Source organism: Rosa rugosa, chromosome 1, assembly GCF_958449725.1.
Source record: "Rosa rugosa chromosome 1, drRosRugo1.1, whole genome shotgun sequence".
NCBI lineage: Eukaryota > Viridiplantae > Streptophyta > Magnoliopsida > Rosales > Rosaceae > Rosa > Rosa rugosa.
Window position 1 is genome coordinate 28,998,365 of NC_084820.1, and position 22,861 is coordinate 29,021,225.

The following is a 22,861-nucleotide window of genomic DNA, read 5'->3' on the forward strand; positions in this document are numbered from 1 at the left end:
AATGTCCAATATACCCCTCTGTTATTTCTTTTTCCTTTTAAATTTCTTTTTCTACTTTTATTTTTATTTTTTCTTTTTAATTTCTTTTTCTCCTTTTTTTTTCTTTTTTCTTTTTAATTTCTTTTTTTCCTTTTTTCCTTTTTTCTTTTTAATATCTTTTTTGCTTTTTCTTCTTTTTTTCTTGTTCCTTTTTAATCTTTTTTTCCTTTTTAATTTCTTTTTTGCTTTTTCTTCTTTTTTTCTTGTTCCTTTTTAATTTCTTTTTTTCCTTTTTTTTTTCTTTTCGTTTTGCCTACTTTCTCCTTCTTCAACCCACCAATCCCATTCCGATCAAACTCCACAACCCATCTGTTTCTCTCCCCAAATTGAAACCAAACCCAGCAAAGACCTAGCTTGGCGGTGCAGAGATGGACATCGAGCAAAAGCAAGAGGCTAGGAGCTGATCGATCACTTCTTCACCTTCTTTGAAGCCATCTCCCTCTGTTGGGATCCGCCCTCGCCTCCATCATCGCCGACGCCATTTCCCAAACACAAGCAGATCCCAATCAGCTCGGAAATTCGCCGCTAAACCACTCCCCTCTTGTTTTCACAACCTACTTCTCTCTCTCCCACTCAAATCTCACTTTCTCTCTCCACATCAAGCCTCAATCTGGAAACTTTTCACTGAAAACTACCATTTTTTCAGACCCTGAGGTTTTTGGGTCTTGCTCAAAATGGTGATTTGGATTTTGGGTCTGGTTGAAATGATGGTTTTTGATGGCCAAGTTGACCAAAACCAGAAGTGAAGGAGAAGAATAGTGATGGAAAAGGAAAATGGCCGCCGACGTGGAGAATAATAATTGGGGTTTCAGGTCGATTTGGATTGGTTCGCCGACGTGGCGCTACCGATGCAGCATGATACAATGGTCATTAAAAAGGAAAAAGAAAAAAGAAAAATGAAAAGAAAAAGGAAAAAAGAAATTAAAAAGGAAAAAAGAAAAACAAAAAAAGGAAAAGGAAAAAAGAAATTAAAAAGGAAAAAGAAAAAAGAAAAAAAAAAAAAGGGCCGCCGGCATGGAGAACAAGAATTGGGGTTTCGGGTCGATCTGGATTGGTTCGCCGACGTGGCGCTACCGATGCAGCAGGATACGATGGTCATTAAAAAGGAAAAAGAAAAAAGAAAAAAGGAAAAAAAAAAAGAAATTAAAAAGGAAAAATAAAAAATAAAAAACCAAAAAAGAAATTAAAAAGGAAAAAGACAAAAAGAAAAAAAAGAAATTAAAAAGGAAAAAGAAAAAAAAAGGAGAAAAAGAAATTAAAAAGGAAAAAGAAATAATAGAGGGGTATATTGGACATTTCACCTAAGGCCAACTCCTAATTTGACGCGGGAGGGACCAATCAGACTGAAATTTTGACGTTAGGGACTTTTCAGATTAACTGAGAATGTTAGAGACTGAAACGAAAAAATGGTCATAGTATAGGGACTAAACAGAATTTAATCCATTTTTATTTAGTTATTATTATTTAGTATTTTATTTTATTCATCTTACATGTATCCATGCAACATAAGCTTAGGGCCAATCCTAGGCCTAGGCTGATCACTAAGTCGGGGCCTAACGTATTCCCTCAAATCAATGAGTTACAAAGAATTTTACATATATAGAAAGGGAAACACATTTGTCGATCTAACATTCATATTGATGAAAGTCTTCCTTCAAACGTAAAATAAAAGAGACACACTTTGGCTAACGACTTAATTATTGGTAAAAGATAGAAATAGGAGACAAATATGGGCAATGTATAGTTGGAAAATACCTTCCATAAAAAAAAAACATATACATCTGCCAACAATAGACAAATGAAAAAAAAAAAATATATATATATATATAGACACACACACACACAAGACCCTTCTAGTAAGGGATCCCTCTTTTTTGCCATTTTAGGGGATCGCTTATTAACCCACTTTTCGATCACATATTCACATCTTAACCATTCAGTTTTTAGGTATATATGAGTAGATCATCTCTGCAAATTTTTAGCCAAGCTGATAATCATTAAGGCATTCATAAGTACGATATACAATTATGAACACGAATGGTTCAGGTTGGACAGATTCGGTTCGTCTATTGATTTAATCTAGTTTGATATCTTAACGATTATCAATTTGGCTGAAAATTTGCAGAAATAATCTATACATTAGAACCTAAAAACTGAACGGTCGAGATGCCGAAATGCGATCAAAAGGTGGGACCCATAAAGGATCCCTTAAAATTACCAAAAAAGTGATCCCATATATATATATATATATATATATATATATATATATATATATATATATAGCCCCCTTCCAATGAGGGAACCCTATTTTTTGCCAACTTGAGGGATAGGCTCCCAGCCCTTGGATCTGTTTTAATGAGGCTCGACGGCTAGATCAAGTTGAGTGATTTAACCCTTTCCAACCCCAATTCGTGATGTACCGCCGTTCTCAAATTCCCAATTTCTCTTCCTCTCTCTCTCTATCTCTCGCTCTCGCTCATAGAATTCACTCGATTTGCATGTCAAGCACATCTCTTGCATCAACTTCTCTAGAAATCAGGTGGGTTTTCTATTTGTAGTGAGTATATGATTTGTTGAGGGAAATAGCTCTTGCCTCAGATTTCAATTCAATTGCAGCTTTTTACATTGAAATAGCCCATCAATCCAGAGCAATCCCACCGCCATTGATTGGAAGAGATGTTCTCGGAGCCGCAAGGATAGGTTCCGTGAAGACTCTTGCTTTTCTAGTACTAGCTATCGAGTTGTCATATAAACATAGCCTATGTTTGTCCCCTAGTGGATGTTTGTTCCTAAAGTATATATGCAAATTGAAGGTAAAAAACAATAGCTACAATCTATTTCTTAATGATTGAATAGAAAATTGAAGTTCACATACTTGCATTCTGGTTTAGTCTAATCTGAGTGTTTACTTGTAACAGCTTGATCAGGAGAAAGAAAATGCGTACAGATTGAAACTTTCACAAAAGGGTTTATGTACTTTGATTGAGAAGCTGCTAAAGTTTCCAGCTCCAATGGTGCCCAACCAAGCAATGTAAGGCTCTTGATTCTTCACCCTTGTCTATTTCCGTCATTGAATTTGTACTTGGTATTTTGTTTCATGAATTTTTAGCTATTGATTTACTGAACTGGAAGTTAGTATTCTTTACTACACATTAGTAAGCTGCAGGAATTGTAGTATTGTTTCGTGGGTGGGAATTTGGTGTTTTTTTTTTTTTTTTAAACTGCAAGTTTATGTGGGGCAGCAGAAATCCTTAGATAAAAGCTATTTACATTCAATTGCAGCCCACAATTTGAGAAAGGTATTGTAAAGTTTGTGCTTTCTTAGTGCAGTCCAAAATTACAATACCTTGGAATAATTGGGTACTTTGTATTGAATTCTTAAAGCAGGTGAAACTTTAGCAAATCCTTTTCATTATTGCCTTATGATCCGTTGGATGTGTGCTCAAGAGGATGAAGAAGCCAGCCAAACACCCCTTACCATTGATGTTGTCACTATCAGTTTTCCTATTTGTTGTATCAATACAATTCATGTTTCTTTATTATGCAATTCTAGTCTCTTGTTGGTCTCAAGATGGCTGTTAATGCTCATTATCAAATGATACTCTGTAGTTGATATTGGAAAGTAATGTTCTGAACAAGTGTGTGTATTTTTAAAAACTTATGAGAAATGTATATGTGATCGTTTCTATTTGTCAATTGTACGTATTGCATTTATGAAACTTATGAGAATGTAGTTACAAACATTTGCAAGCAGCCAAGCATATCTAGCATATGCAGGGATATATAACAGGTGTGCGATGAATGTCAGCACTATGCAGTACATTGTAATAATGTACAAATAACGACATCAGCAAATGCATTGCAAAGTGAACTTTTGCCTCTTTTTCTTTTCTTTTCTTTCTGATAGAAACTTACAAGGGATGGATAAAACTTTGATCATTGATCTGCAGCTACAACAGTACAGCTGTTACAATTGTCTCATTTTAGCTAAAGGAAAAAAGATATACACAATAGACAAACATGACAAAACCAAAAACCAAATTACTCTACTATGACAGAAGATATACACAATAGCTTCAACATTGATATACACAATAGTATATTACCTTCCAAGATATACACAAGCAGTCAGTAACACTATTACCTTCCCGAAAAATGTGTAACTTTTACATTCAAAGAAGCAAGAGTAGCTCGACAATTAAACCAGTCAATGGTTAAACGCCATGGCACATCCACTTTAAGTGATGAAAGAAAATGAATCACTAAAGTAGAATCACTTTCAATCCAAATTGAATGCCAAACTCTTTGTGAGGCCAATTGAATGGCATGAATGACTGCAAGCAGCTCAACTTCCAAAGCAATACTGACACCAAGATTACCCGCAAAACAGCCAAGAACCCAACCCAAATGATCTCGGAAAATGCCACCAAAACCTGCCAAATCAGGAGAGCCCCGAGCTGCACCATCTGTGTTGATCTTGATTTGATGAATAAAGGGAACATGCCACATAATTTCAACAACTCTTGGTGCTTTAGAAGGTCTTCCACTAATACCAATCTGATGCAAGATGCAAAGCTTAGTAACCGTATTCTTCATAGTACCCATACTTAACAAATTGATCTCCAAAGGATGAAGAAAGGAACTCGGCAAGAGAATTGAATCCTGAAAACGGAGAGCATTCAACACTACTATGACAGAGGGAGCAGACTGACGACAAATCGTGACCACGACGTTGTCAAATATCATCAGTAAGAAGCTTTCCATGTAAGTATTTCCATAAAATTACTGAGTTCCTTGGAAGAAAACTAGAATGGCAAATCAAACGAGCCCATGGAACACGATGCAGATGTGTGCTCTTCAAATCATAGGCAAGAGCAACCGTAAGTTTTACCATCCTTTGTAGATTTCCAAACCAACCTCTCCATACCATCCTTACAGGGGAGAACAACCTTGACAATTTCGTCCCAAATAGGTGCACAAAATAATTGTAAATTAGTGGGACAAACCCAACTACCATTGTCAATGAACTCCAAAAAATTCTTTTGAAGTGCTTTAGCTACTGTAGTTGGAATGTTCAAATGTTCAATGATAAAAGAACCCAACCAATTATGACGCCAGAAGTCAAGCTTAGTATAAGAACCAATAATCCACTGCGGACCATTCAAAATATCATGAAATAGAGGAGAAAACCAGGCCAGATGGAAGAACGCTTATAGTAAGTGCATGATTGCCCCAATCTATTGAAAAAACAATGGTGTAAAAATATCGAAGCCATGGAAGAAGAGGTTAAAACATCTCAAAATTTCTTCAAGAGAAAAGCTTTATTAAGAACTGGGAAGTTCTTGAGACCAAGCCCTTCATTGACCGGAGAACAACATTTCACCCATGCAATAGTAGAATAGCCAGTAGTAAGCACATTCCCTGTCCAAACATGGTTCTTTACCCACCTCCGTAAATCTGACAACACTATCTGAGGCCAAGCATAAATAAAAAAAGGAGTAAATACTGTTTAGTCCTTGAGCTTTTGACCAAAACACTTTAGTCCCTGACCTTCTAATTTCACACGTTTAGTCCCTGTACTTCAAAATTTCAGACCAATAGGTCATTGCCTTCTAAAAGTCGCGGCGAAATGTCTATTATGCCCTCAGAGAAAGGAATAAATTTATTTTAAAAAAAAGAACTGAGGGCATAATAGACATTTCGCCGCGACTTTTAGACGGCAATGACCTATTGGTCTGAAATTTTGAAGTACAGGGACTAAACGTGTGAAATTAGAAGGTCAGGGACTGAAGTGTTTTATGGTCAAAAGCTCAAGGACTAAACAGTATTTAGTCCATAAAAAAACTTTGAGAGAGCATGCTGTTAATCATTGAATTAACAAGAACTACTCGACCAGCCATAGAAAGAGAGCTTCCACGCCATTGGGAGAAACAACTTTTTACCCTATTAGCAAGCCCTTGAAAGTAAAGCCTCTTTGGGCGACCGGTGAAAATGGGAACGCCCAAATAAGTAAAGGGAAGCTTACCAATTGGAATATCTAACCATTTAGAAATCAATGATCGCCGAGAAGTAGCTGATTTACCCAAAAAAACCTGGGATTTCCCCTTGTTTACCAACTGCCCCGAATTTAAGCCATATTCATCAATAAAATTTAGCAAATTCGGGAGGCCTTTCTTATCACTCTTGCAAAAAATCATTATGTCATCAGCAAATAAGATGTGACTAGGAGCTTTCATACCTCACAGAGAAGAAATAGTCTAAAACTTATCCGATGAGACAAGATTAGCAATACCTCTACTGAGCGCTTCCTCCGCTAGACAGAATAAAAGAGGAGATAATGGGTCTCCCTGGCAAACCCCTCAACTACAACTGAAGAAAGCCACCGGCAAGCCATTAAATAGAATAGAGAGCTTAGCTAAAGCAAGGATTCTGCCACCCATTGAACGAAAGTAGCATGAAAGCCAAAAGCAATCAAACCCCGCCAAAAGCAATCAAAACCCGCCGTAAGAAATCCCAATTCAGAGTATCAAAAGCTATTAAACTAGATGTGGCCAAAATTTAACATTTAGCTAGTCATATATGAGTTATTTCCCTTAATCATTTCTCCATACTGAGAGGGGTCCAATATTTTTTTTTTCTTTTATTTAAGATGATCAAAGGATTTCACTCCTAACCCTATGATGACTCGAATCCAGGATCTTAGGTAGTGGGTCCAATATTAATATTATTAATATTATGATCAACCAATAATAAAGAAGATTTTTACTGGAAATTTCTTACAGAAAAAAATTTTAGACATATCGGTAATTTTCCTATTAGAAATGGGATGTGGAAATAATATCGGTAGAATGTTTCTTTCTTTCATTCTCTTCAACCAACTCCGATCTCTTTTATGTCCAAAAACCCACTACGTAAACCAAATCTCTCTTCACCTGCGACTGCTCTACACCAAACTCTCAAGCTCCGGTTATCTTCAGACTCTTGAAACTTTTCCCGGTAGGTTTTCTCAATTTCTTTACCACCCAAATAGGTTCTCTCTGTGAACGTAGCCGATATATATATATATATTGATGGCCAGTACATCCAAGATTATTGCTTTTCTTTGGTTTTAGCATCTGGATATGTTTTTCTTGAGATTTGAGTTATGCCCATTTGGTTTTTTTTCATCATTGCTCCAATGGGTTCTGATCAGAAGATGGTTCTGAGCCACCATTGATAAGTTCATATTAGCTTTGCTATTTTGATTGGACAAGATGCTTTTACCGGACATTGTTGTGTTTGGGATTCATACTGATCCGGTTTGCTATGTGAGATCTTGGAATTGACTGTAATGATTTTAATGTGATAGCAAGTGACATGGTAGTTATGAAGCTTATTTTGAGTATAAATGTATTGTTACTGTGGATCTTGATTCAATAATTATCTGGATATGGGGATCAGATATTATGAACATTGGTGGTATGGATGATGGAGACAATGAGCAATTCAAGTAGGACTACGTCGTTCAGCCCGACTACATCATTCAATAGGAGCACATCATTCAATAGAAGTACATCATTCAAATCAAGAACCCCGACTGTAGCAAGCCCAACCGTCAGTCAACCTAGCTGGGTGTCGCGGGTTAGTCCATTTAGCTGGGTCTCGCGTTGGTTTCACACACTCATAGTGATTTTCACATTCATTTCGTTTCTCATTGCCGTTTATGGGGGTTATCTATATGTGATGCCAAGTCTCAACCTGACTTTTCATGGTTATGGTGTTTTGGAACCTGCTCAGTCGATAAGCAGTTGCAATATGTTTGATGGAAGTTGGGTTGTTGATGATAATTACCCATTGTACAATGCTACAGAGTGTCCCTTTGTGGAGCAGGGGTTCAATTGTTTGGCTAATGGTCGAAGAGATGAGGATTATCTGAAATATAGGTGGAAACCCAATAATTGTGATATACCAAGATTTAATGTGCAGGGTATATTGGACAAGCTTAGAGGAAAAAGAGTTGTTTTTGTGGGGGATTCTATGAGTAGAACACAGTGGGAGTCACTAATTTGCTTGCTCATGACTGGGGTGGAGGATAAGAAGAGTGTCTATGAAGTCAACGGGAATAAGATTACGAAACAGATCAGATATTTGGGTGTTCGCTTCAGTTCCTTCAATTTTACTGTCGAGTTCTTTCGATCAGTTTTCCTGGTTCAACAGGGTTGGATGCCTAGACATGCTCCAAAGAGGGTCAAGTCTATACTAAAGTTGGACAAGTTAGATGACATTAGCAATCAGTGGATTAATTCAGATATTCTGATATTCAACACGGGACAGTGGTGGGTTCCAGGAAAACTCTTTGACACGTAAGTCTCCTTCATCTGTATATCTATTTGATCATGATAGCTGGTTTATCTAATGATTTTACTACTTGAACATGGACTCATGACTTATTTTGTCTGTGTTCTGATTGTGTGGTTCCACTGAACTCAAGTGCAACAAATTCAAAACTTATTTTTGTTTGCCCATCTGAAGTTCAGTATGGATCGAATCAGGGAACCAGTGAATCTCTGTTTTAAATAATTCGCATCAAACAGACATGTTCTTATATTTATACCTGCATGGATTTACTTATATGGATTTTGGACAGGGGTTGCTATTTCCAGGTTGGAAACTCACTAAAGCTTGGATTGTCAATTCCTACTGCATTTAGAACAGCACTGGATACTTGGGCAGCTTGGGTTGAGGAAAAGATCACCACTAACAGAACTCATGTCTTTTTTCGGACTTTTGAGCCCTCTCACTGGAGGTATTCCTTAGATATGGTAACATGATGCTGTTTTCTAATCTTAATCTCTTTCGGTTTTAAACTCAATATGACTTCTGAAACTATTTTCTATTCTGTAACATTATACCACTTCCTGGTGTTGTTGCTAATGTGGAAGATGGTTTGATAAGCAAAACAAAAATGGCTTTTCACCAAAACATTGAAAATTTCCCCATGAAGTATTTAAAGACTTTTATGATCTGACTAAGAAGCAGTGGAAGTCTTGCACTAATTGGATGCACAAACAGACATTACTAAATTCAAAAACCTAGATTAGACCTTTTTAAGTCCATCTCAATGTGCTTCCAGTTCTCTTATTCACATTTGAAGGTTTTTGATTCTAATCATCTCCGAAAAGGTTTCCGGAACATGTTTCCTTCTACTGATCACCAGTGGCAACCAGTCATGTTTTGAAGTTTGAACAATAATTTGTATTCTCCCATGACATCTACCTTCGATATTTTGTTCCTTTTTCCGGTACAAGTGGGAGTAATCAGCATGACTAATGATAGTGTTTCCTCTGCATCAGTGATCCAACTCGTAGATTTTGCAATGTGACCGATCACCCCATGTTAGACACCAGAGGTAGGGACAGAAGCATATTTTCAGACACTGTACATGAGGTGGTCAAGAATATGACAGTTCCTGTAGCCGTTCTTCATGTGACTTCCATGTCATCTTTCCGAAGTGATGCACATGTCGGTAACTGGAGCGATAAACCATCTGTTCCTGATTGTAGCCACTGGTGTCTTCCAGGATTACCTGATGTATGGAATGAAATCATCCTCTTTTACCTGTTTAATGACAAAGGGCTTCCTTTTCTAGAGGGATTCGAGTAAGTGTTTGTAACCTTTTTAAGTTTTTTTTGTTCAATTTGCTTCGATTATTATTCTAGTGATACATATCCACGAAATGATGTTTAAGCACTGAAATGGTACAGAACCTTTTTTACCCTGTATTCACCACTTGTGTTCTAGCTCGGCTATTTTCCCCCAACAATCTCAATCAACATTATTTCTGGCCTTCCTTACAGCGTCTTGCACCTTCAGCATGAATTGTTCTAATTCAGTCATTGCTTGTTCTAATTACACTTGTTCCATTTTCAGGCCTTGGCATTCTGGTGGATAGGGTGAGGTTGGAATAAAACCTAGGTTCACAGCTTAATAACAAAGATGATGAAAAAATGGAGTCTTTCTGAAGCTGAAACTTTTAGTTTTATTCATCTGAACGTACAGGACTTACAATACTTCTACATTCGTCTCATCCTCTAAAGACAGTGTCACTGGGTTCTCTAAACAATATGGAGAGAATTACACCTACTCAACAGTTTTGTAGCAAGATCTCACACTAGTGTTTTTCTATTTTTTGTTTTATTTTTATTTTATTTTATATGAATTGCATTCTTTCTGGGTTCTTTTGTATTTTTTGAGGGACTAAACTGGGTCTCTGAGATGTAACAGTTTTGTTTGTTGTGATTCAAATACGATCTGTTCTCCACAGAAGTGTAGGGGAAATATGCAATGAAATCAAAGATTTCGTCATTTGAAGATGTCAATGTGATTACATCTTATTTGCTTTCCTTACCTTGATTCCAGTTGTAAGCCAGAAACGAATATCAGAGGCGGCTCAACACTAGCATTACAGTAGGGTTTAACACCATTGTAACCTCAGATCACATGTAAGACCTATAAGCATTGTTGATGGTAGAGATGATCAAGTACTTGCAGCATTTGAATTTGATGTTGCTGATCAGTGCTATTGAAACACTCGAGAATTCTGTTTTGTTGTTCGTATGGTTCAACTAGATCGTGTAGAAACAAATTGTTCAACTCTTGGAAACATCCACTTCATTGAGTTTATTGAGGCCATAGCAGTAAGAGCAATTCCTAGGAAAAAACATAGAGCAGCAATTGTCTGGAAAAAAATTGCACAAGATGATTATGATAAAATGGTAAGTTCGAGGTTTTTTCACTTTTGCGTAACGAATCAACAAAAATAGTTTAACAGCTCGAAATGACTTTCTATGATTAAAGATTTAATATATTGCACTGATGTCTATCAGATGTTCAAACTTCTGATTACAGATTTGCTGGTAAAGAATATGCATCTCTTCCTACACTAATAATCAGCCTGCAAGAGGATTGAACACCTGCCCCATGAACAGCACCGTTCTGGTTCTGTTTTCTGTTATGAGAAACATGAAGGGGTGGTCAGCCACAAATTCTTCTATCTCTTTAGGTTTGGAGAAGTTACCATCGCTAAGCCATATTTGAGCACAAGTAGCAGCTGCAGCTGCAGCTGTTGTGCCATTTTCATCAACGTCTATTACAGATTCGTGAAATATCGCTATAAAATCACAACCATCCCCCAGCCCTATTTTCTTCAGAACACCCGAAGCTTCAAACCCGGATGAAATCTTAAACTTTGGAATCAAGAATTTCTTCACTCTAACAGTCGTAAAACTATTAAGATGGAGGTCTAGAAACCCGGACTCGGAACAAACTCTCTCAGTCAGAGCCGGCAACCCATCTCTTGCATCCGGAAGTAACCACAACATAGAGAAAGATCTGTTGGGAAAATTAATAGAATGGAAATAATAACCCCAACCACAAAAGGATAATATGCAAAGAAATAAAGGGGTAAAAGAAAGAGAACACCGGATATAACGTGGTTCGGCAAGGTGCCTACGTCCACGGGGCAGCAACAACAAGAACTTCCACTATGATAAGGTAGGTACAAGAGATACACAACTTCAAGAATACTACTTGAAGGAAACTCTCTCTCTCTCACACTTGTTTTGCTACCTAACAACTACAACACTCTCAACTTGGAATGGACACTCTTCACTCTCAACTTGGATGAAGATGAGATTGGATTGGATCGGATGAGACTTAATTGGAATGGGCAAATGACCTCTCCTTATATACACCAAGGAGGAACCCTCTAGATGACTTCATTAATGCTCCATTCAACCACCTTCAATTAATGCTCCTTCATGAATCTTCCACATTCATCTTGGTCCAAGCACTTCAAACTCTAGAACCAAGAGATGTTTGACCCCTCATAAATTCCTTGTGGGAAACTAGAATACATTATTCTAGAACCAATAGATCATTCATGAACATTCTTTGAATTTGGTCGGGATATTTAACAATCTCCCCCTCCAGACCAATCCGGGGAAATGCGAAGTGAGACTTCTACTTGAAGTCCATCCCAGCGGACTTGCTGCAATACTCCAACTTCTGCTTGTGGAACCACTTTAGTCAACATATCAGAAATATTTTTGTTGGTGTGAATTTTCCTCAATTGGAAAAACTTCTTTGACACTACATCTCGAATCCAATGATAACGATGATCAATGTGCTTAGTGCGAGGGTGATACATTGAATTTTTGCTCAAGTGAATAGCACACTGACTATCACAATGTACCACATAATTTTCTTGCTTCACACCCAATTCTTGAACAAACCTTTGCAGCCATATCATTTCCTTGCCAGCTTCATTTGCTGCTATATACTCAGATTCTGTGGTGGATAAGGCAACACACTTCTGTAACTTGGACTGCCATGACACAGCTCCCCCAGAAAATGTAAATAAGTATCCAGAAGTGGACTTTCTATTATCAAGGTCTCCTGCCAAATCTGCATATGTGAAACCTTCCAAGACTGGTCCTGAACCACCAAAACACAAACACAACTTTGAGGTGCCCCTCAAGTATTTGAGTATCCATTTGACAGCTTCCCAATGCTCTCTGCCAGGATTAGAAAGATATCTACTAACAACACCAACTGCATGTGCAATATCAGGGCGGGTGCATACCATGGCATACATAAGACTACCAAGAGCTGATGAATAAGGGATACCTGCCATCTTGTCTTTCTCCAATTGTGTAGTTGGGCATAAACTTCTGCTTAACTTGAAATGATTTCCTAGAGGTGAGCTTACTGGTTTAGCTTCTTTCATGTTGAACCTTTCAAGCACCCGTTCAACATACCTCTCTTGTGACAACCATAATTTCTTCGCTTTCCTGTCACGAGCAATCTCCATGCCCAAAATCTGCTTAGCTGGCCCTAAGTCTTTCATGTCAAATGACTTTGATAAATTTGCTTTCAACTTGCGAATCATAGAAACATCTTGGCCCACAATCAACATATCATCAACAAAGAGCAACAAAATTATGAAACCTCCAGTAAACCGCTGGATATAAACACATGGATCTGCATCAGTTCTCTTGAACCCATGACCCACCATGAATGAGTCAAATTTCTTGTACCATTGCCTCGGCGCTTGCTTAAGCCCATATAAACTTTTCTTCAACTTGCAAACCATGTGCTCTTTTCCCTCAACCTCAAAACCTTTCGGTTGCTCCATGTATATTTCTTCTTCCAAATCACCATGAAGAAATGCCGTTTTCACATCTAATTGCTCCACCATAAGATCCATGCTAGCAGCCATGCCCAAAATAACTCTGATAGAAGTCATCTTGACAACTGGTGAGAAGATCTCGTCAAAATCTACTCCTTCCTTCTGCCCAAAACCTTTCACAACCAAGTGAGCCTTGAACTTTGTTAACTGTTCATTCTCATATCTCTTCAACTTAAACACCCATTTATTTTTTAGTGCTTTTCTTCCTTTAGGAAGCTCCACCAACTCATAGGTGCCATTCTTCAATAAGGACTCCATTTCAGACTTCATCGCCAACATCCACTTATCACTGTCTGCATGAGTTTTTGCCTCCTCAAAGCATTCAGGCTCCCCATCATTGGTCAATAGAATGTATTTGGAATATGGATCATCTCCATCACTAGTGACCAAAATATATTGCGAAGAAGGATACTTGATACTTGGCTTTGGCACTCTGTTGGATCTTCGAACTGGTACTTGGGCATTTTCTAGCTGCTCCCCCTGATTAGTCTCCCCATGATCATGATCCTCCTGATCATTATCTTCAGGTTCTGCTGCTTCTGCTTCTGCTTCTGCTTCCGCCATATCAGGAACATCTTCATTTACCATATCTTGAGTTTTGTCACTAGGTTCTTGTAGAAGCGGTGATGAATCGTAGGTGAGGCGGTCTGCATGTTCTACTTCATTTTTGTCAAAATCCGCAATGGTTTGACCTTTATGGAACACCACATCTCTGCTTCTGAATAACTTCTTGGTCTTTGGATTCCACAACCGGTAGCCCATCTCTTCATTGCCATACCCAAGAAAAATGCATGGCATGGACTTGTCATCTAGCTTTGATCTTTGCTCCTTTGGTACATGTACAAATGCTTTGCACCCAAACACCCTCAAGTGGGAATATGAAGCACTTTTACCGGTCCACACGCCTTCGGGAGTCTCCAAGCCCAACGGTACACATGGTGTTCGGTTGATAAGGTAACATGCGGTTGTCACTGCTTCACCCCAAAACTCTTTTGCCAGGTTGGCCGTCTTCAGCATGCTTCTCACTTTTTCTAGAATGGTGCGGTTCACCCTCTCTGCTACACCATTATGTTGTGGGGTGCCAGGAATTGTCTTCTTGAGTTTGATGCCATGCTTCGAACAATAATCTCTGAACTCGTTCGAAGTGTACTCTCCGCCATTGTCACTACGGATACTTTTGAGGGTTCTTCCTGTCTCCCTCTCCACCATGGCATGGAACTCCTTAAAAGTTTGGAACACCTGGTCTTTTGATTTCAACAAATAAACCCAAACCTTTCGTGAAGCATCATCAATATAAGTGACAAAATATTTATTATGACCTAGTGATTCAACTTCCATGGGGCCACATACATCTGAGTGTACTAGGTCTAATACATTTTCTTTCCTTGTAAATGTTCTTGTGAAACTAACTTTATGTTGCTTACCAAATAAACAATAATCACAAGGGTCAAGTGAGGTACCTTTGGCAAAGGGAATTAGAGACTTCTTTGCCAAAACTTGCAATCCCTTCTCACTCATATGGCCTAGCCGCTTGTGCCATAGATTTGGAGAAGAATCATCCACAACATTCAGCTCTCCTTTGCATATCTTGCCATATGTCTTGTAGAGGGTGCAACACATCTTCCCTCTAGTAACCACTAGTGATCCCTTGGTAAGCCTCCATTTTTGATCACCTCTATGATGATGAAACCCTTCTCGATCAAGCACACCGGTTGACATCAAATTGAGACGTAGACCTGGAACATGTCTAACATCTTTCAACATAAGCTTGTTGCCCAAATCGGTCTCAAAACGAATATCTCCAATTCCTGAAATCTTGGAGTAGCCATCGTTGCCCATCTTCACAATCCCAAAGTCACCACCTTTGTATGTAGTGAAGTACTCCAAGTGTGGAGTGGCATGGAAAGAGGCTCCGGAATCAACGACCCATGCAACACCGGGACAATCATCAACATGTAGACATTCACCTTCAAGACAAAGGAACTCACACTCATCATGATACACGGAAGCTGCAGTGTTTTTCGTGTCATCCTTGGGTTGATGAGTATTGCCATCTCGACCCTCCTTTGGATCCTTCTTCAACTTGTTGCAATTCTTCTTCATGTGGCCAAAAATACCACAATGATGACACTTTCCATTGAATCTTGTCCTCGATCTGCTTACACTCCTTCCATGGCCTTTGGGACCTCTACTTTTGCTCCTTCCTCTATTCTCCGCCACAAAGACTTGGGTATTGTCGGAGCTTGAAGATTTTCTTCTAGTTTCTTCATTCAACATGTTACTCTTAACATTATCCATAGACAATACACCATTTGAAGCGGAATTACTTATAGTTACAACGAAGGTTTCCCAATTGTCCGGCAACAATCCCAATAGCAATAAGGCTTGCAACTCGTCATCAATCTTCATGTCCATCGTGGCCAATTGATTGATTGTACTTTGGAAGTTGTTGAGATGCTCGGTTACTCTAACACCATCTTTGTACTTCATGTTTACAAGCTCCTTGATTAAAAATGCTTTCTTGGCAGCGGTCTTCTTCTCAAACAAGGACTCCAACTTCAACCATAATTCATGTGCGTTGGTTTCATTGGACACATGGTGGAATACACTATCATCCACCCATTCGCGAATATGACCAATGGCTTTGCGGTTCATCTTCGTCCAATTCGCATCCGAGGTCTCTTCCGGCTTGGCCTCCTCTCCTTCGATTGGCTCATGTAAATCTTTGCAATAGAGAATATCCTCCATTCTCGGCTTCCATGTAATCCAATTAGAGTGGTTGAGTCGGATCATGGTACTCCTTGAACCTTCCATTCTAACGCCCCCCACGAACCAAGGGCTCTGATACCACTGTTGGGAAAATTAATAGAATGGAAATAATAACCCTAACCACAAAAGGATAATATGCAAAGAAATAAAGGGGTAAAAGAAAGAGAACACCGGATATAACGTGGTTCGGCAAGGTGCCTACGTCTATGGGGCAGCAACAACAAGAACTTCCACTATGATAAGGTGGGTACAAGAGATACACAACTTCAAGAATACTACTTGAAGGAAACTCTCTCTCTCTCACACTTGTTTTGCTACCTAACAACTACAACACTCTCAACTTGGAGTGGACACTCTTCACTCTCAACTTGGATGAAGATGAGATTGGATTGGATCGGATGAGACTTAATTGGAATGGGCAAATGACCTCTCCTTATATACACCAAGGAGGAACCCTCTAGATGACTTCATTAATGCTCCATTCAACCACCTTCAATTAATGCTCCTTCATGAATCTTCCACATTCATCTTGGTCCAAGCACTTCAAACTCTAGAACCCAGAGATGTTTGACCCCTCATAAATTCCTTGTGGGAAACTAGAATACATTATTCTAGAACCAATAGATCATTCATGAACATTCTTTGAATTTGGTCTGGATATTTAACAAGATCGGGGGTCGTCTTCATATGTGCCATTGTCAAAATCCTCTATAGCACAATCTCTGTAAGGAAGACTCAAGACTTTAAAGCTGTCAATTAAAGGCAGCGATTGAGTGGTAGTGACGACTAGTCATGAAAGGCACTCCCTTAACTGAGTCCCCATTCAGAAGATGAAACTTATGGTCGTTTGGGTTTGGTGGTTCATAGAAGTAATCGTCGTCCCAAGTAGCTTTGAAGTACAAGGCATTTGCAAATATGAGACACGCCCCTATCGACTGAGCCTGGAGGAAGAATCTCAGCGATAAGGCCTTTCGTCAATTTCTCAACCTATGAGTTCACTTGGACTCTGACTTGTTCCGGAATGGTTTTGAAATCGACTTGATTTAGAGACATGGCGTAAGAATCCAACACGACTTGTTTGTAGGAGTCCTCCAGAGGAATAGACCCGTCGACCCAGAGACCGTTTGTGGAGTTCAAACGTGGCCCGCCTCTGCTCGGTGAGTCGGCCAAAACGGAAGTGATGAGATTGAAGGCGAGGGAGTTGAGGTCGTCGATAGACTTGGACTTGAGAAAAGAGAGAAACTGGAGATTGTTTGTCCGGGGCGGCTATTAATTAAGCTCAGGACAACGTGGATGGATAGAGGGGAGTAGCTAGATTATGTTCTTGTCCTTGAATTCAGATTCAAGGAGTTGCTTTGTTATCTTCAGTGCCAAATCGGTTTAGTTGCTGATGGGTTTTCGGACAGCTTCGAGATCTTTGTAATCCATTGTTGGTTGCTTGTTCGATCTTTATTTAGAGATCAACTTCGTTGTGGATAAAGGTGAAAGGAGAAAAGCGTAAAGGTCGGTATATATAATGAATCTGCTAGGGTTTTAATCGGTTTAGTTTCATATGGCTCATATACCAAATAGGAAAGGGAATTAAAGTAGTTTGGGGAATTAAAGTAGTTGTGCACAGAGCAGAATTTGATCACAAGGTAAGTGATCCACATAATAGGGAAGTCATTATCCATTACTTTACTTCTTCATCAAAAGCATGATTTTTGTTTTCCAATTACTAAAAAAAGTTAAATTTTGAAGGTTAAGGAGAAAGAGATAATGTATAAGAGATATAGAGAAGAGAGTGAAGCAGCAAGGATGGTATGCATGCTTTTTCAAAATTTTGTCTATTTTGTTGCTTGCATATACAAACTGACTGCTAATGTTTGCAGTCAGAGGAAAAGAAAGCATTGAAACAACTGAGAAGGACGCTGGTACCCCATGCAAGGCCAATTTCTAATTTTGAGCATCCATTCTGCCGCCAGAAGCAATGAAATTGCAAGTTTGATTATATACCACTGGAATATATTTTCATTGCTGCAGTATTAAGCGATTGGTGTTGCATCATGATAATATAGTGTCCAAGGGAAGCAACAAAAGCAAAGTCACCAAATCTGCGAGTTTTACAGCGGAAAGAAAGGCGAAGAATGATGGTCAAATCAACCACTTCAATGAGATGAGATGATTGTTGGAGTTCATAAATACTAGAAATTATGTCCGCGCTTTGCTGCGGGATTTAGTTTTCTGAATTTGAAGCCTTGATTGAGCTAAAGTAGATCTTAGTATCAAGGGACATCATTAGTTTGATCTCCATTCAAATAGAAACTTAAGGCCAAATTATTTTCGTTCAGATATTAATATACTATTACACAAAATTTAGAAAGAAAAATGACACTCAAGAGCAGAATTTTATATAACTGAATTTTAGCAGCCACTTCTGCTGAAAAAAAGCTAAAGCTTTCTTCAAAAATTGACCAAAATCTTGCATCTCTCCTGAGGTTCAATGCACCATTGCCATTTTGAAGTTCTACTAATCTCAGTCGCTGCGAGGTAAAATGGTTGATCATTAAATTCCACAATGCATATTTGACAAATTTTCTCAATCTGATATTGAATTATAGCAAGAGCTACAACATTGTCTTCTTCGATTTCTGGAAGTTGATATTAAACACCAGAACTACTTGGAATTGATTTAATGCTACTACAGAATTATAAAGCGAGCTAGGGTATGAGATGAAGGTAGTATATTACCATAAGTGGAATCCATGTATTACAGGCATGAGCTTTTTTCTTCTTACCAAAAATGATATAGAGCAAGTGTTAATACTTACCAAGAAATGTGGGGAGTAAGGAAATGCAGCAACCATGTATGTATTTGCGTTGAGTGGTATTATGTATTTGGCTGCTTCAGCTCTAGCCTTTTTTATGTGTTTGGAATTGGATCGATTAATCCAATGAACAACCTGAACTGTAGTATGTTTATGAGAGATTATGTGAAGAAAATTTTTTATGCCAAGGGAGAACTTCCCACTTTTCTCTAAGATTTACCAGAACCCTGTGACTTTGAAGGCCAAGACTCATGATTGGGTTAATTGGAAAAAGCTTGAGCACATCAAAAATTTTCTATTATCTGTATCTCTAAGGTGACCTTAATTAAAAAATGTTGTTGTCGGTCTTCAAGTTTGCTAACACATTTATGTCGTTTGAGTTCATGATAACACAGACATGTACTTGTGATGATGTAAATAGACAACAGGCGAACCCAAAACTTTATGTCGTTTGATTTTTCAGACGACACAGGTTTTGCGTTGTTTGATTGCACAACAGACGACAGTGGATCAGACGACAAATAATGAAGGCTTCAGACGACATAGATTATCTGTTGTCTGATTAACTTTTTGGCATAGTGGCATGACCTCTGAACATCTGACTCCATTTCTCTAACATGACAGTTAAAGTTCATGCATGTCTTATTCTCATTGGCTCTGAGTTTTGCATCCTTACATGACCTCTAAGTATTACTAAAATTAGTAGAAGAAATAATTCTATTCTTCATTAGTACAGAGCATTTTCTTTAAGGCAATAAATTTGTTACCTAATATGATATGATAATATCAATACATAAGGATAGCAAAGGAGAGGAGGGGGGGGGGGGGGGGACCCTAATTACTATTAGCGAAGTCACCCAATAGAAGGAATAACGTTGATTCAAAATAACTTCACCATATTAGACGGAAGGCAGAAGATTGAGATAATGTTGGCTTCACATCTCCTCCAACTCCAGCAATTCTGACTATGTTCACCATATCCATGGTCTGGACCTATAACCTCTGAAGGAATATGTAAGACTCTAGTTTAAGAAGTGAACTTGAATACAACTACGAAGTGGTTTTATAAATTAATACCTCATCGTTTGTCTGGTAGATCATTGATTCGATGTTACTGACCCCTATGCCAGGCATTACAATGCCAGCACCATGTACCTCTTCTTGGTCTTCTGAGGCCAAAGAAACATTGATGATTCTCCAGAACTATGAAATCAAAAACCTGATCAGTAATTTGAGTAGTACAAATAATCAACACATGTTTTGGTCCTATTTATACAAGAAAAAGGAGGGTTCTAGTCTTCTAAAATGAATTGACTTTCTCTATTTGAAATTAAGGTTTATTGTGTGGATCTTATGCCAAAGTACTAGGTTCTTTGTACCTTGGGCTAATTTGTAAATAAATATATAAGGAAATATATCGTATTGTCAAGAGAATAATGAAAAATTCAATGCTGAAATAACAAAAAAAGAAGGTTGAATGAGAAAAAGAAACAAGATATATAATTCGTGGTCCTTTCGGTTGAGAAACATAAATTTACGCAAACATATATAGGTACAAAACTAGTTAATGTCTTACATGTTATGGATATATAAGAGTAAACCATGCACATTCTATATTATCAATACTTTTGACATTTTCTACTAATATAGCGGCTTAAGTAAAAATAGACACAAAAAAATCACGAGAGAATGTGGTTGAGCATAATTGAAAATTAATACTTTAGGTTCTATTTATACAAGAAACAAATAAAGGATTCTAGTCTTCTACAATAGATTGACTTTTTCTAGAATTAGGGTTTTTGATCATTCTGAATTTGTAAAACAGAAAAGAATCCTCATGACTGGCTTTGGTTTCTAATTTGTTGTCTTTCCAATTGTCTTTGAACTCAGAGCCCCAACAGAATCCGGCCAATTCCAAGAACACAATGCCAAATCCATTCAATCTCCATACAGAGGTATGAAATCCCTTCTGTAGTACAAAAGAAGTTTGGAATACAGGACACAATTTATTCATAGCATCTTTTTTTAATTTTGTGTCCTCTAGAAAGAGGGGCTAAGAAAGCACACAAGTTTTTTACCTAAATTATGTAGAAGCAATTGGAAGAACAAAGCGCTAGGTTTCCCAAAGCTAATCTATATCCTTACACAACTGACTACCGTGTGGTACATATCTTTATTTATTTCTGTCTCATTTTAAATACTGGAAATTGCCATGGAGATGGTACTATGATTTATTTGTTAGATGCAGATCCCACCAAAGCTAAAGCCCAAGGAATGCACACAACCGGAACCTTTCCAACTAGAGAGCTTACTGAGACTCTTTCTTTGGAGAGCCCTAAATAGTGCCATACCTACTATGTATAACCTGTTACGAAGAAAAACTGCCAAGACTCCTATGTGTCCTATCTGTGGAAGTGAAATTGAAACAATGGAGCACATCCTTTTATTATGTCCCTGGGTGGAGTTGGTATGGTTTGGCTCCCCTTTGGGTTTTAAAATAAACAAACAGCAGGTTACCACTATGGATCAATGGCTTCTTAGGCAAACAAGACATCTTCCCAGTAAGAGTGAGAAAGAAAGGATTCTTACCTTTATTAGCTTCTTGGTTTGGAACATCTGGAAGGCGAGGTGTGCTTTTGTTTATGAGCATAAGCCCCTCTCTCCAAGCTATACCATCAGTACCACCATCAAGCTAGTAACTGAGTTTCTTGATGCAACTAACCACTCCCTGGTCAATCTGATCCATGACACTTATGAATCGGAACCTCATCCAGCTTGGAGTGCTCCCCCGGTTGAGCATGTCAAAGTCAATTGTGATGCGTCTTGGCTAGCCCCAAATTCAGCCGGACTCGGAGTAGTCATCAGGGATCATACTGACTCTTTCCTTGGGGGTTCTGCTACCCAGGCCATATGCTCTTCAGTGGAAATTGCAGAATCTGAAGCATTACTATCTGGGGTAAATCTTGCAGCATCATTGAATTTGAAAAAGGTAAAATTTGAATCAGATGCAAGGGAGGTCATCACTAACCTGAAGAATCCAAGGGCTCGGAGCTGGAGATTGTTTCTGATCATCGATCAAATCCGGAAACGTTGCTCGATGTTTGATTACTGCACTTGGGGGTTGGGACTGGGTTCCCCGTGAAGCGAACAAAGCTGCACATGCTGCAGGTTAATTCGCTTGCCATCCGGACGGTGGGTCCTTTGCGATGGGCTAGCCAGCCACCACCATCCATGACACATGTCTTGAGGAACGATGGTTTGCCTTGCCCTCCCCCCCCCCCCCCCCCCCCCTCAACGGAGCTATAACTGCAGGCGGTGGAGCCTTCTTTTGTATTTTGGTTTCTCTGGTTTTCTTTCCTGTTATTTGTATGTTTGGGGCCCTAGTGTTTTTACTGGGCTTACGGGGTTTGTCCCCTAATGAAAGATTTTCATTAACCAAAAAAAGAAAAAGAAAAAAGAGAGCTTACTGAGACATGAGGTGGAAATGCAAAGGGAATTGGAAGAAAGACGGAGGATAAAGATGGAAGAAGCCAGATAAGGGTTTTCAAGGCATAACCAATCTTGAAAGAGTGAGCAAACTGGTTTAGTATACGTTTAATGTTTTCCAAGTTAAAAGGAGGTGAACAACTCATATCATAATAATGCAAGGACCCAATTTCAGTTCCACAGAAAGTTCGCAATCCTCTACCACAAGTTCAAGAATTCAATCTGAATGTTAATATTCGGGCAGTGCACAGAGCCGAATTTGATCATCACAAGGTAAGTGATCCACATAATAGGGAAGTCATTATCCATTACTTCTTTGTCAAAAGCATATATGATTTTCTATTTCCAATTACTAACAAAGTGAAATGTTGCATGTTAAGGACAGAGATAATGTATAAGAGATTTAGAGAAGAGAGTGAAGCAACAAGGATGGTATGCATGCTTTTTCAAAATTTTGTCTATTTGTTCCTTGCTTGCATATACAAACTGACTCCTAATGTTTGCGGTCAGAGGAAAATATTGAGGAAAGGAA

The 22,861-nt window shown here is 38.5% G+C and overlaps 3 protein-coding genes and 1 long non-coding RNA gene across 6 annotated transcripts; 3 read left to right on the top strand and 1 right to left on the bottom strand.

Annotated features, from left to right (window-relative positions):
* Positions 1-2,457: 2,457 nt before the first annotated feature.
* On the top strand, positions 2,458-3,782 carry LOC133736242 (uncharacterized). 3 transcript variants are annotated; one of them, XR_009859469.1, is made up of 4 exons: positions 2,461-2,578; positions 2,656-2,852; positions 2,958-3,070; positions 3,424-3,782. It is a non-coding gene; the product is annotated as an uncharacterized LOC133736242 (long non-coding RNA). The 3 variants fall into 3 exon arrangements; XR_009859471.1 differs by having other exon boundaries at positions 3,427-3,782; XR_009859470.1 differs by lacking the exon at positions 2,656-2,852 and having other exon boundaries at positions 2,458-2,578.
* A 3,109-nt stretch (positions 3,783-6,891) lies between these two features.
* LOC133724542 (protein trichome berefringence-like 7) lies at positions 6,892-10,391 on the top strand. Its single transcript, XM_062151299.1, has 5 exons — positions 6,892-7,035; positions 7,480-8,381; positions 8,666-8,824; positions 9,372-9,677; positions 9,949-10,391. Exons 2-5 carry the CDS (start codon positions 7,504-7,506, stop codon positions 9,968-9,970), a joined length of 1,365 nt encoding a protein of 454 aa, XP_062007283.1. The 5' UTR covers positions 6,892-7,035; positions 7,480-7,503; the 3' UTR covers positions 9,971-10,391.
* A 576-nt stretch (positions 10,392-10,967) lies between these two features.
* On the bottom strand, positions 10,968-11,399 carry LOC133725663 (serpin-Z1-like). The gene has a single exon (XM_062153003.1). It carries the CDS (start codon positions 11,397-11,399, stop codon positions 10,968-10,970), a length of 432 nt encoding a protein of 143 aa, XP_062008987.1.
* A 9,965-nt stretch (positions 11,400-21,364) lies between these two features.
* LOC133725692 (uncharacterized) lies at positions 21,365-21,985 on the top strand. Its single transcript, XM_062153047.1, has one exon. The coding sequence runs from the start codon at positions 21,365-21,367 to the stop codon at positions 21,983-21,985; it is 621 nt and encodes a 206-aa protein (XP_062009031.1).
* Positions 21,986-22,861: the final 876 nt, after the last annotated feature.

Excerpts from the sequence above, each read along its gene's own strand:
- LOC133725663 (XM_062153003.1), bottom strand. The coding sequence starts at position 11,399 with ATGTTGTGGTTACTTCCGGATGCAAGAGATGGGTTGCCGGCTCTGACT.
- LOC133724542 (XM_062151299.1), top strand. The coding sequence starts at position 7,504 with ATGATGGAGACAATGAGCAATTCAAGTAGGACTACGTCGTTCAGCCCG. Across the intron at positions 8,382-8,665 it reads CCAGGAAAACTCTTTGACAC|GGGTTGCTATTTCCAGGTTG; the intron begins GTAAGTCTCCTT and ends GATTTTGGACAG. Across the intron at positions 9,678-9,948 it reads CCTTTTCTAGAGGGATTCGA|GCCTTGGCATTCTGGTGGAT; the intron begins GTAAGTGTTTGT and ends TTCCATTTTCAG.
- LOC133725692 (XM_062153047.1), top strand. The coding sequence starts at position 21,365 with ATGGATCAATGGCTTCTTAGGCAAACAAGACATCTTCCCAGTAAGAGT.